Source organism: Podarcis gaigeae (assembly GCF_964106915.1).
Source record: "Podarcis gaigeae genome assembly, chromosome: 5".
Taxonomy (NCBI): Eukaryota; Metazoa; Chordata; class Lepidosauria; order Squamata; family Lacertidae; genus Podarcis; species Podarcis gaigeae.
In genome coordinates, this window is record NC_139681.1 from 23,320,092 (window position 1) to 23,333,972 (window position 13,881).

The 13,881-nt window shown below is 40.3% G+C and overlaps 1 protein-coding gene across 3 annotated transcripts in view; it reads left to right on the plus strand.

Annotated features, from left to right (window-relative positions):
- Positions 1-13,881, plus strand: part of NRG3 (neuregulin 3) — a 579,635-nt gene that overhangs the window by 238,784 nt on the left and 326,970 nt on the right. For all 3 annotated transcript variants that reach the window (XM_083740396.1, XM_083740397.1, XM_083740398.1), the window contains exon 2: positions 2,107-2,236. In XM_083740396.1, the coding sequence (XP_083596522.1) occupies positions 2,107-2,236 (130 nt within the window). The remainder of the gene's footprint in view (positions 1-2,106; positions 2,237-13,881) is intronic.

Consider the following 13,881-nt stretch of genomic DNA (forward strand, 5'->3'; position numbering starts at 1 on the left):
AGAGTCATCAGTTAGGCAATACAAGAGAACCATGCCATATATTTTGAATGTTTTCTTTTGTAGGACCCAGCATACAGAGTGACTTGTGTCATGTTCACATTTTAGAGGACAAGGTTTTGCAATAATCGTCTTGAAAGAGATCAGTTTGTAAAACTGAAACCTGTGTTTTCGGTAATCCCTGCAGTGGTTTTCCTTTCATAGTTAAAAATGTGCTTGCTCTGATTCTCTTTAGAGCACCATGTTCCAAGCATCCCCTTTCAAAATGATGTTGTAACAAAAATATGTGTGGTCTTGGGAGAAACAAACAAATCATATTGTGTGGAAAACCTTTTCGTCTTGTAACTACAATGAATGCAACATAAAGCAAACTCTGAAGAGAGCTTTTAAAAAAATGTCTCTTCCACATTAAGCAGCCATATATTTTTTTTACCTGGTCTTTGCTGTTTGGTAGTCGGTAGTCCCGCTCAGTGCTATTTTTCTAGAAAAAGAGGTGTCAGAACTCACCATGAACTTGTTCTCTTATAATGGCAATGGTGCCCACCTGAGAGGTGCTGGAACTCAGTTCTGGTGAATTCCAGCTGAAAAGGGGCCCTGGTTTCTCTCCTGTTGCATGGCATTTCAGTTACCCTCTTCTAGATGTGCTCAACTTGGCAAGTTATCACAGTTTAAAAGGGTTGAGTAAAGCTACAAAGGGAAATGATTGTGGTGGTAATTAAAAGTTCTCTCACCTTGCAACCTGGCTGACTCCAGTATTGGGATAATACTGACTAGGGTTAGTAGGGTTACTACATTGTCTCTGATGAGAAGTCCAGTGTCTGCAACTTTCAGTTTTTACTGAGATCTCTGTTACTATCGCTATTAAGTGGTCATAGTTGTTTGTAGAATATGTGCCATAACCCCGGGGTGTTTCCAGTCCTAAAGGGATTGAATTGAAAAAGTATTTCTAGGCAATATTTTAGTGATCTCAGCTTCTCCAGACCCTCCAAGTGTCTCTATTTTCCAAGGGACAGTCTCATATTTACAGAAGCTGTCCCGGTTTCTGATTTGATCCCAGAATGTCCCGTTTTTCCGTAGGGTAGTCCCTATTTTCATTTGAGAAATGTTGGAGACTATGGAGGTATGTGACCCCCGAGCCAAGGAGAAAAGTAACTAGACATTTAGAAGACACCTGAAGGCAGCCCTGTATAGCATGGGTAAGCAAACGCAAACTAAGGCCCGGGGGCCGGATCCAGCTCAATTGCCTTCTAAATCTGACCCGCGGACAGTCTGGGAATCAGTGTGTTTTTACATGAGTAGAATGTGTGCTTTTATTTAAAATGCATCTCTGGGTTATTTGTGGGGCATAGAAATTCGTTCATTCCCCCCCCCCCTTCAAAATATAGTCAAGCACCCCACAAGGTCTGAGGGGCAGTGGACTGACCCCCTGCTGAAAACATTTGCTGACCCCTGCTGTATAGGGAAGTTTTTAAACGTTTAATGCTTTATTATGTTTTTATATATGTTGGAAGGTGGTTGGGGCAATCCAGTCAAATGGACGGGATATAAATAATTAAATTATTGTTGTTGTTGTTCTTCTTGTTATTAAAATTTGTATACTGCCCTCTACCTGCAGGTCTCAGGGTGATTGTTATTACTCTGGAATAGGGCACCACTATTTTCATTGGAGAAATGTTGGAGAGTGTGCTTTCTTTACACTAACAGGCAGTGACTCTGCAATGTTTCAGCCAATAGTGTTTCCTAGCCCTGCCTGGAGTTTCCAGTGACCTGGGATCTTCTGCATGCAAACTATGCACTCTGTCTCTGAACTACAGTACATTAGACCCTGTATTCTGATGGATCTCACCCTTTTATCTGCTAGATGCTGTTCTGAATGTACTCCTGGTCTTACAGTTTAACTTTGTGTAGACAGGATGTTGGTCATTGGCCTGATCCTGCAGGCTCTTCTTATGTTTTCATCACTGATCTCCAGTCCAGGTTATCCCCTAGCTCTACCATCCCTGTTCTTGTTTTTTGAAACCAAATGTTGGCAACCTGGCCAAGGGCATACTTCTCTACTATGTTTTCCTATACTGACAGCATTTTCTTTCCATTGTTCTTTCTCTCCAGATACCACAACATACTCCACTGAACAATCTGAGCACTTTAAGCCATGCAAAGATAAGGATCTTGCATACTGTCTCAACGATGGGGAATGTTTTGTCATTGAAACCCTGACAGGCTCCCACAAACACTGCCGGTAAGTGTTAATATACTTGGCATCAATAATAGCAGTGCAAATCACCACTGCATTCCAGGAGGGGAGAAATGAGAAAATATTTAAAATATTATTCTTGATCATAAATGAGCGGAAACCACAAGAGGTCAGGTCTTCTTTTTTGTGATTATCAGAGAAACTTGTAATGGACAGCTAAGAGTTATAAAATGATAAAAAATGAGCTTCACTAAGAAGGTTCTCCCGAAACATGGAGGATATGTTTAATGTTGAAGTGTGAGGACAAGGAAAACTGTATACATTTTGCAGGTAGAAGCTGTTTTAAATAATAATAAAATTCCCGCTTGTGATTAAAGTTTGCATTATGTTTGAAAGTAAGAGAGGAATTTTGGTAACAACACATCCTGTTTCAGTAGAAAAGGTATTTCTAATGATCAGTACAGTTTAATTAGTGATACTCAGTATTATATACAGGGTTGACTTCAGGAAGTTTGGGGCTTCTAGGGAAGAAATTTGTGAATGGGCCCTCAACCTGCAGAGAGGATGAGCTGTATGCAAGATATTGGCTAATAGCAAAACATCCAATCTATATTCAGTACCAAGTCTCCTGCAAGGAGGTATTTAACCCACAGATCAGACTTCCCCTTTTTGTGATGTCATATTTTCCAGCAATTTCTATATATAATTATTCAGATAATCCAGATAATCCTACTGCAGTTATCAGGTGAAAATAGAGCATTAGTAACCAATTATATATTTTAATCTGGCGTAGAATATTGTATGCCTTGTTTCTGCATATACATTAGGCAACATTTTTATTTTAAAGTTAGGGACAGCTTCAAAGGAATGTCACAGTTGCCCATGGGCAATGCTTGCCTTTCACATTTCCACAGCTGAAGGAAAAGTCAAAATGGTGGCCCCGCATCCCTGCTGTGGAGTCACTTGATATTGTTTTTAAATGAACACACAGCTAAAGGCTGGAAAACGTGCCTGTCTGAAATCTGGTGACTGAAGTGACAGATTCATGCTGCTTCTGTACAAAACTAGCCCTGCCCATATCTTCTGTGTTATGTCTTGTAGAATTGATTGTTGGGTTGTTGTAATTGAAATATTAAACAAAATGCTCATGATTAGCACTGACTGTTAGATCACATGGTGGAGTCAACCTCCAAAACACTTTCCCCCCCTGATCCCTTCATTGCTCCACCACAAACTTTTATCATCATGATTTGGAAGAGTTCTTTCACATTTCCACTAAAAAAAAAGTTTATGAAATGGTTCTTGTATGAGTGAACCTGTAATTTACAGTTAATAGCACTCTTTGGATTTTGAATACAAAGGTCCCCTGTATGCTTTGAACACAAATGTTTCTAAATAGTGAAGTTCTTATTGCTAGAGTGGTACTAGCAGTAGTAGTAGTGCTTATTAAATTTATGTAATGCTCCACACCCACAGGTCTTAGAGCAGTTCACAAGATAATATCACTATATAAAAACACAGAATACTTAAAAACAAAAACAACCAAATAACACTCCCCCCCCAAAAAAACCCACACATATAAAATGTTCCAAACAATACCTATAATTAGAGACGTAAAGTGTTTTAAGGAATGGCAGAAAGACCTTGCCAAGTTTATTTGGCAAGGGAAAAAACCATGCATAAAATTTAAGCTATGAACAGAGTTGAAGGAAAAAGGAGGCTTTGCGGTCCCTGACCTTAAACTGTACTTTGAGGCAGCGAGCTGGACATGGATTAAGGACTGGATATTCATTAAAAACACGGAAGTCCTAGATCTGGAGGGATGGGATATTGTGTATGGGTGGCATGGCTTCATAGGCTATGACAAGGTTAAATCCCACAAAAGATTTTAAAATCATATTGTGAGAAGGGCATTATATGAAGTATGGAAGAGGAGTAAAAAATCAGTAGTAACCAAAACACCATGGTGGCTGCCACCAATGGAATGTATGTCGGTTCACAGGATAAATATGAACAGCGATTGGTTGACATATAAGGATTTAGTAGAGGAAACAAGTAGTGATCCGAAAATAAAGGACCTAAGCGAATTGAAACAGAAGGGAATAACCTGGCTGGAGTACTATCAACTAAAAGCTGCCCTTGAAAAGGATAAAAGAACCAAAGGATTTGACAAAAAAATATCCTATCTGGAGAAGGATATTTTATATAATAATCAAAAGACACTTTCAAAAATGTACAAACTACTTTTGAACTGGCAAAGAAAGGAGGAAGATATCAAAGAAATTACAGTAAAATGGGGGAGGGACCTGGGACATATGATCAAACCCGATATCTGGAATGAATTATGGACTAAAAATATAAAATTCACGGCTTGTTTCCTTATAAGGGAAAATCTTATGAAAATGTACTATAGGTGGTACCTGACCCCTGTAAAACTTGCAAAAATAAATAAATCAAACAATAACAAGTGCTGGCGATGTAATAACAGATAGGAACATACTACCATATGTGGTGGTCCTGTCTAGAGATACAAAGATTTTGGAACATGACTTATGAAGAGATAAAGAGATTGATAAAAACTACATTTAGCAAGAAACCAGAAGAATTTTTACTAGAATGGTTTCAGATAATATTCCCAAAAAACAAAACTAGGCTATTTATTTATGCAACGTCAGCAGCAAGGGTTATAGTGGCAAAACACTGGAAAGATAAAAATACACCCACTAAAGAGGAATGGGTAGTCAAATTGTGCGAGTACTTGGAGCTCGCAAAGCTGACAGATGTAATAAGAGATAAACCTAAAAAATTGGTGAAAGAAGAATGGGAATGTTTAAATGATTATTAAGGGGACAAGGGCTCAACAAGAAAGACCTGGCTATGTTTAGAATGATACCGCATAGAGAAATGCTCCCTGATACCAAGATGAGGGATTCCTTTGGAATGCAGATAGAGAGAATTGATGAGAATAATGATCTGTTGTGAGCTTGACGGAAGTGTACAATACATGAGCTTTCCTGCTTTGGCTCATCTTCCTTTTTTCTTTTCTTTTTTCTATTTTTCTTTTTTTTCTTTTATATTTCCCATAGTTGCTTATGTTCTGTGTCATGTATTTTGATATTTTTCGTAGTTTTTTAAAGTTTTTTTCATTACTATTAAGGAATTTTCCTTTGTAATTTTGGTTGTCTATATTTATATGTACTTGTTTAAAGCAAAATAAAAGTTAAAAAAAGAAAAAAGAAAAAAGAAGTAGCTGAAGGAAGATTTGGGGCAGGGTAGGAAGAAGAAAAAAGTCCATCAAGCTTTTAATATTCTGTGCTGGCTGGCGATTTTGTTTTTCCCTTTCAATCCTATATGCTTCACTGATCATTCCCTTCTCCCCCTTTATTTACTTTCCTCATATGACACACTTATTAAATTAATTATTCTGAATCATGCAGTGTGGCGATTTATGGCATTAACTTGCTAAACCTATCATAAAACTTTATAGGCACTTTAGGAAACGGTTGTATTTGTAGCCAGCTCAGACTTACTGCTAAGCCTAGGGCAGGAGTCGATGGGAAGAGCTTTCCTTTCTCCAAACCACCTCAGCCCACATGCTTTCTGAGCACAAAGAATCAGTGAGGTGGAAGTAACAGGGTGGCGGTGGAAACAGAGTACTGTATCTCTCAGGCAAAGAGCAGCAGCGCAATAGCTGTGACTCAATAAGCAAGACTGGATCTCATAATGGGGGAGAGGTGATGAATACATGATAATATTTAACCTTGAATTCCAAAATGCCTGAGGAACATTTGTGCATGAACCAGCCCTAAGATGGGGCCCACTGAGTACAAGTCAGTTGGTTCCTGCCCCCCCCCATCAAGTTAAAACGTTGTTGTAGGTGAATGCATTCCTCCAAGCAGATTTTGTGTTTGTGTGTGTTGTTTTTTCTTATTCTCAGTATGGAGAACAACAGGTGGTACAATATTGGCAGGAAATAATTAAATAAAAATGAATATAGCCATTATGTGTTCAGTCAGTAAATGTGTTCTATCAGCAGATGCTTGGCACTGGTTGTATTAATAAGGCTATGGATTCTATTGATTAAGTGCCAGCAGGGATGAATATCAACCATGAATTGTCTTTTATTTGCTGTATTTTCAAGGTTGTTACATTTCATTTTCCCTTCCAAATTTCTGGCATGTTCACTCGGGCATTTGCATCCTTTGAGTGGTGGGTCTAGCAGAATCACACTGTTCCATTGCTGCAGCAGTTCTGCTGCTGTTTGCTAACTAAAAAAATGCTCCCTTTCTTGTACAGTTACCTACAGGAATATGTACAGCTGGACAGTGGGTTTTTATTTTCCAGTCAGGATTTTCAAGCCGTTCATACAGCTTGTTTATTTTCTCCTAGGAGCTCAAAGTGGTATACACAGGAAAATAAATATTGACTGTGTTCAGGGCCATCTTTAGCATATGTGCCGCCGGGGTGCAAAGATCCGCCCAGCGCCCCCAAATTTAGTTTAGCCCCCAAATTAACTTTTATTATACTTATGTCAGACACCATGCTTACGCCTTATCTCTTGTTTATGAAAGAAGGGAGGAAAAAGAAATGTGTTTCTCGCTTAGCATTCGTCGTAAAATGAAGAAAAAATGCAGCTTGCGGAATTCATAGTGTGTGCTCTAGGCGTGTTTTTGCAGAAATGGAAAACTAAAATCACGTGCTGAAACCCATGTGTAGTAGAGCCCTAAGTACTAAGTAGTTAGTCAAAGAAAATGCCAACAATTAGCAAAAATGAACATTATTTTTTAAACAATTTCTCTAAACAAATTTGAACTGTAAGTGATGAAATTAAACCACGCCGTTGTGAATGACAAGTGTCGCCGCTGGTGTGGCACATCTTTGGTAAAGGAGCGCACAAAGTTGAAAGACCTTTAGTGAAACAGTAGATATACATTTTGGTAACACCTAGGTATATATGTATTTTGTTTTTCTAGCTTGATCAAAATTATTCATTATTTCATAACAGGTAGATAGTTAAGAGCTTAGGGGGCTCAGTAGCAGGTGCCTGGCACCCCCCAGAATTTGGCGCCCGAGTGCCTTGGACCCCTTGCACCCCTGGGTAAAGACGGCCCTGACTGTGTTCTTGCAGCAGTCCTGTAAGTTGGGTTTAGTTGAGAGACAGCAATCCCTCAGTGAGCTTCACTCTAACCACTACACAGCACTAATTCTGTGTCACATAGCTTCTGAAGCACAGCCAATACAGTTTGGCTGGCATGTTTGTGAGTAGTAGGGATCATGGCCTCCCTTTCCCCTCAATAGGAGTTAAAGCTGAGTAGATCTACACAGGTCTGTGAGTCTCCTTGAATCCTGTGGCCAAGCCAGGCAATCATTTAGGTAAAGGTAAAGGGTCCATTAGGTCCAGTCGTGGACGACTCTGGGGTTGCGGTGCTCATCTCGCTTTATTGGCCGAGGGAGCCAGTGTACAGCTTCTGGATCATGTGGCCACTTTTGGCAAACCAGAGCAGCGCACGCAAACGCCATTTACCTTCCCGCCGGAGTGGTACCTACCGTATTTTGCACCCCATAGGACGCACCAGTCCATAGGACCCACCTAGTTTTTTTGGGGGAAATAAAGAAAAAAAATTATTTTCCCCCCCAGGTGCAGGGCTGGAAGAACCAGGTCGGGGAACAGCGGGAAGGCGCGCTCGGCCTCCCCACTGTCCCCCGAGCTTGTGGGGCTGGCGATGGGGAGAAGTGCGCTGAGCCCGGGACTGCAGGCAGCTCTGCGCCGCCATCGGGAGCCGGGAGGGACTTCGCGCCCCACTCCTGATGGCCACGCAGAGCTGCGCTGAGCCCGGGACTGCAGGCAGCTCTGCACAACCCTCGGAGCCGGTCTCCCGAGGGTTGCGCAGAGCTTCCTGAAGCTTGGAGAGTGAGAGGGGTCGGTGCGCACCGACCCCTCTTGCTCTCCAGGCTTCAACGAAAGCCTGCATTCGCCCCATAGGATGCACACACATTTCCCCTTCATTTTTGGAGGGAAAAAAGTGCGTCCTATAGGGCGAAAAATACTGTATTTATCTACTTGTGCTTTGACGTGCTTTTGAACTGCTAGGTTGGCAGGAGCAGGGACTGATCAACGAGAGCTCACCCCATCACGGGGATTTGAACTGCCGACCTTCTGATTGAAAAGCACTAGGCTCTGATGGGAGCTGTAGTCCCAAAACATCTGGAGGGCCGAGTTTGGGGGTGCCTGTGCTAAATAGCTGTCTGTATTCACACACACTCTGTGTGTTATGTGTGCATTGTTCCTCAGCATTTCAAAGGAAGTGTGAAGGACAAAACCATGCAACTGACAAAAGACATTGTCAGCAAGTCACTTTCAAATGAGGATTTTAAATAAGAGTTTATAGCGAGCAATGTTTTTTTCAAACCTCCAGCATGCATTATTTCAGAGGCAGCTGGTGAAGTGAAGCAGCCTCTGGTACACACAATAAGACTGGAAAGGTAAAAATGGAGCTAATTGGAGGTAAAATAGTATACTGAGTGACAAAAACAAAAACCCCAAATCTACTATTTCTGTTGTTGCTTTTAACAACTTCCCCAATCTGAGTCCAAGCACCTAGGGAAGCTCATTTAAAAATCTACCATTGGGCACAATTAAAAAAAAAACCTGTCTGGGAAGAAATGAAAGTTGAAATATGAAGTTCCTTCAAAGCTGCTGCTGTTATTGTTTTAAAAAGTAAAGCAACACAAAGTTATGACTTTGAGAAGCTAAATATAGCTAAATATATATGTCCCCGCCCTGGCTCCTTGCTTTTTCTTTTTCTTTTAAAGTGGATTCTTCCAAGTGGATTGAAGATGAGTAATCTAACTCTGCTGAACCAAATATGCAATTTGATTAGAACTTGTTGTTAAAATTCCATTTCAATTCTTATTAAGTCCCTGAGGGTCTTTTTTTTAAAGGTTTTGACAGCACAAGCGCTTTATCATCCATCATCATCCTTTCCATCAGGGTGGCATAGTTGGCGCTTGGCGATTTTATTCTCACAGCAACCATGCGAAGGAGTTTAAACTGAGAGGAAGGGGCATTGCTCATGAGTAGAGCAAATGCTTCACATGTAGAAAGTTCTAGATCCAGTCCCTGGTATCTCTTGTCAGTGCAGACAATACTGAGATGGATGGAGCTTGTGAGTGAGAAGGCTGGTCTCTCCGGGAAAAGTCTAGCATTCTGGCCAACATATTACGCTGACTGTGTACAGAGGATGTGGCCGAGGGTGGGACAGAAAATAGCACATGCAGATTAATAAACTTCTAAAAAGCTTGTGTCCAATCCTCAAAACCTTTTTTAAAAAAAGTATTGGAGAAGCTGCACATGTGCCTGGGGTTAGCTCTGAACAAAAAATGGATGTGAGGCAAAATGTGCACCTACAAAACATCAGTGCAAATGCATGTCTTTTGGATTGCTACCATCTCGGCCACAAGCCATCACAAAATTAGGTTTGCTTAAGACCATTGAAATCAATGGAATTAAGCACCCCTTCTATCCTGTAGGGTTGTGGCCATAGTGTTGGACCTAACTTTAACTAACTAAGTAACTGACTGACTAACTAACTGACTAACTTACTAACCAACTAACTGTATCTTGTCTTTATCTGGTGAAATGGCCCTCAAGGTAGATTACAATACTGAAATAAAATAGGATATAATGAAAAAAGTGCTAACATCATCTTAAACATTCAAATAGACATTCCATCCTTCTGAAAAAAATAAGTGTTTTTACTCACTTTATAAAATGCTTAGAGGTGAATGCTAACAATCCTATATAGTTTTTTTTTTCATGTCTGCCTTTTTGGTATACTCCGACCTGAAACGGTCCAAAGCATAACGTTACAGAAGATTGCTTCCAAACATGTAGGTCAAATGGAACGGAAATGACATTACTGGATAGAGAAAAGCACTTAATTGGCAAGCCAGTATCGCAAGGTTAGTTAACTTTCACTGAAGGAAAAACACAATCTGTTAGGCTGACACCGACAAAGATTTGGGAAGGGAAGGAGAGCTACACAGTTCTTCTAGAAGTATGGAAAGGACAGCCAACAAACATTTTGTTATTTATTTATTCAAAGCATTTATATTGTGCTTTTCAGCTGGAAAGGTTCTTAGTCCCTGGTACACATCAAGAAAAATAACACAGTCTCTGCCCCCACATTTACAGTCTAAAAATTATTATTATTATTATTATTATTATTATTATTATTATTATACACTGCCCATCTGGCTGGGTTTCCCCAAACACTCTGGGTGGCTTACCTATTATTATTATTATTATTATTATTATTATTATTATTATTATTATTACCAGTTGCCTTTCACTAGAAGGTCCCAGGGTGGGTTACACCAAGATCATCAGCGGACTATATGCTGTCCACTGGGATGCTGCCATGAAATACTTTAGTGAGGAATCCTCACCCAGAAGAGAACATTTACAGTTTCTCACTGCTTAGATCAGGGGCCAGCAAAAATTTTCCACAGGGGGCCGGTCCACTGTCCCTCAGACCTTGGGGGTGGGGCTGGACTATATTTTGAAAGAAACCCCTCCCCTGCGAGTGGCAGGGGCTGGCGGTGGCGGAGGAACAATGAGTGGCATGAAAGGGCTGGCTCTGGAGAGGGGCTGCTTAAAATGGAGCTCAGCCAACCGCAACTCAAAAAAGCCCAGCCCCCTTCCTCCTCTAGGCAGGGCAGGGAGAAGCCAGGAGGAGCGAGGGAGGAGGGCTGCCACGGTATGTGTAAGGGAGAGGGAGGTGGAATTGGTGCAGCCCAAACGATCAGAATCCCCACACTGATCCATGTGGCGAATCCCAGACCAGCCGCGGGCCAGATCCAGAAGGCAATTGGGCCGGATCCGACCCCCGGGCCTTAGTTTGCTGACCCATGGCTTAGATCCATGCCATCACATGAAGGCACACTATGCTGGGATGGCACACCCTATGATTCTAAATGTAGTGGACAGGGATCCCTGAAGCTTTTCGTGGCAGCATCTTTGTGATTGATGTAATGGGGGGGGGCGGTCCTGTGTTTATTGGATGGCTGCAGTATAGAATGAACACAACTCCATAGCTGGACAATCACTTTGGACCAAAATCTTGATAGGAATGATCTTGCTCAAGTCTTTCTAGCAATGCCCGCTAGTGTTTTTCTTTTTTCCCCAACTTTTTCTTCCTAATGGCTGCCACTGAAAGTTTGTTGTGGACATGAAATTTCAAAACAATTCAAATTTGGAAGCTATATATTGAGGTCAAATTTTCATTCGAAATATGATAGTTTGAGCACTTGTGACTTGTTGGGGGTCTTTGTTTCTCCCACATATTGAATTATGTCAGTAGTACAACAAATGTGGATAAAATAAAGTTGTAAACTGCCTTGAGTGCAATGCAGTCACATCCTAACAAAAAGTGCATGTGAACTATCAAATACTAATTACTATTGCATGTTGACTATCATTGCATGTAGTCAAGAAAATACACTTGAATACTAAATCCCATTGCATGTCAACTTGCAGTTACTAAAACCAGTTGCATGTCAACTATCAAAGATCAACTGCCAAATGAGAAATACTGTATTTTGGAATAGGAAATAGAATTTTACTGGGGAATTCGTCAGGGTTTGCATGTCATAAGAAGCTATAATTACTTTGCAATAAAGGCAAAAACATCCAAATGTCTCTTTGCTGCTGCAAAAGGAGGGTGACACTTCACCTGCAGCTTATTTTCAGAATGCTAAAACAATTACCATTACATTCAAGCACAGCCTGTATGTGCCAAATGTCTGTTTTTTTGGGTTGCCTAGATGCACTTGAACTGTCTGGGGATGTATTTTATATGTAGTGTAATAAATTACTGAACACCATGAATCCTGTGTTTGTGCATGCAGAATTGCATTTCATTTGGCTACTGATATAGGGTGGCATTCAACTAAGCTATGCTCAGAGTAGACCCGTTAAATCAATGGAACTAACTTAGTCATGTTAATTAATTTCAATGGATCTATTCTGAGTAAAACTTAGTTGAATACAACCAGTGTTTTGGGGAGAGTGAGTTTTCCAGACAATTTTTCATTTCCCCTGTTCAATATTAATTTATCCTTTTAATCTGCTTCTTACAGTATACTCTATTATTGTTTATATTTTAGGATTTTTTATGTAAGTCTATTTGGGGGTGGAAAATCATTTGAAAAGTTTGCCGAAATAAAATAAATAAATAAGCCTCTCTCTAGATCTGCACATACAGCTATAATGATATCTAAGTTTTACTGCCCACTGAGAAAAACAATATGTTTTTGTTGCGGAGCAAGAAATCCTTTGTTTCTCTTTCAGCCTACCCCTCCGACAGGTGTCGAACTCAGTATGCACTGTGTCTAGTGTTTTATGTAATGAAGCAATTTTACTTTCCACTGAGCACCTTCAGAGGATCTGGTTTTGCTAATGATTTCCCTTTGGACAACTTTGTTTACTAAACATTTTAATTTGCTGAATCCCTTCCTATTTTTGTAAGCACTGAAGCTTGCACACACAACATAGTGCGAGTTATGCAACTCTGCAGTCGCAGGATTATCTTAAAGGCGCAGGGCTGCACTGGTGGAAACTAAGGCATGGATGTTTTAATTCCAGGCATAACTCATTTAGACAGTTCAATTGACTTGTAATGCCCCAAAGACAGGAGGAGTAATACTCAGAGCTGATTTTCTGTTGTTTATTTCAAATAGTCATCCAGATTAATAACCTCAAAAGGGGGCCATGAGGAATGAAATAATATGCACATAGCTAAGCAAAGGTTTTGTTGAGGTGCCTTGAATATATAATGATTATACGTTTTGCCATTCTGCAGGAAACAAAAATCAGGCCTGCAAGTTAATAGGTTGTGAATTAGAAAATTAGGATAGGCTGTGATCCCTAGACCATGCAAACAAGACATTGTGTGTTCCCTTGAGACCTTTGCACTTGTTTTGTGGGTTGACACTTTATAATTTACAGAGATGTTGATAAGTGATGGGGGGAGGGATTTAGCATGTTGCCTGCATTACAGGACAGCACCATTGCATGTCAATTAATATTGTTGTTGTTTATTTATTTATACTCCAACTTTTTGCCTGATGGGTCAACAAGCAGCTTGCATGTTAAACTACTTTTGAAATTACAGAAAGTTTCAAAAGCAGCTTGGTGATGTTATATTAGGTGTTTCTGATATTCAGAGTGATTTAAAGCAACAGCAGCAGCAGCAACACAAACTCTGGGATGTGTGAGGTCTTTCACAGACCCTCAAAGTGTCCCTATTTTCCAGGAACAGTTCTAGATTTATCGTCCCAATTTCTGATTTGATCTCAGAGTGTCCTATTTTTTCTTAGGATGTCCATATTTTCACCTGAGAAAGGTTGGTGGGTGTGGACTTGGGCAACTCCTGAACCAATATAATAAGTAAATATACAACTTTCAGAGGACATCTGACGGCAGCCCTGTATAGGGAATTTTTAAAATGTTTTATTATGTTTTTATATACAATGGAACCACTCAGAGTTGCTGGGGCAACCCAGTGAGATGGGCGGGTGTTGTTGTTGTTGACTAGGATATCCCTTCTTGTGTGAAAAAATGCCTAATAGTTGCTGGATTAATTTTGGTTGGAATAATTTCTTCAGATTCAGTTGCACATTGCAACATT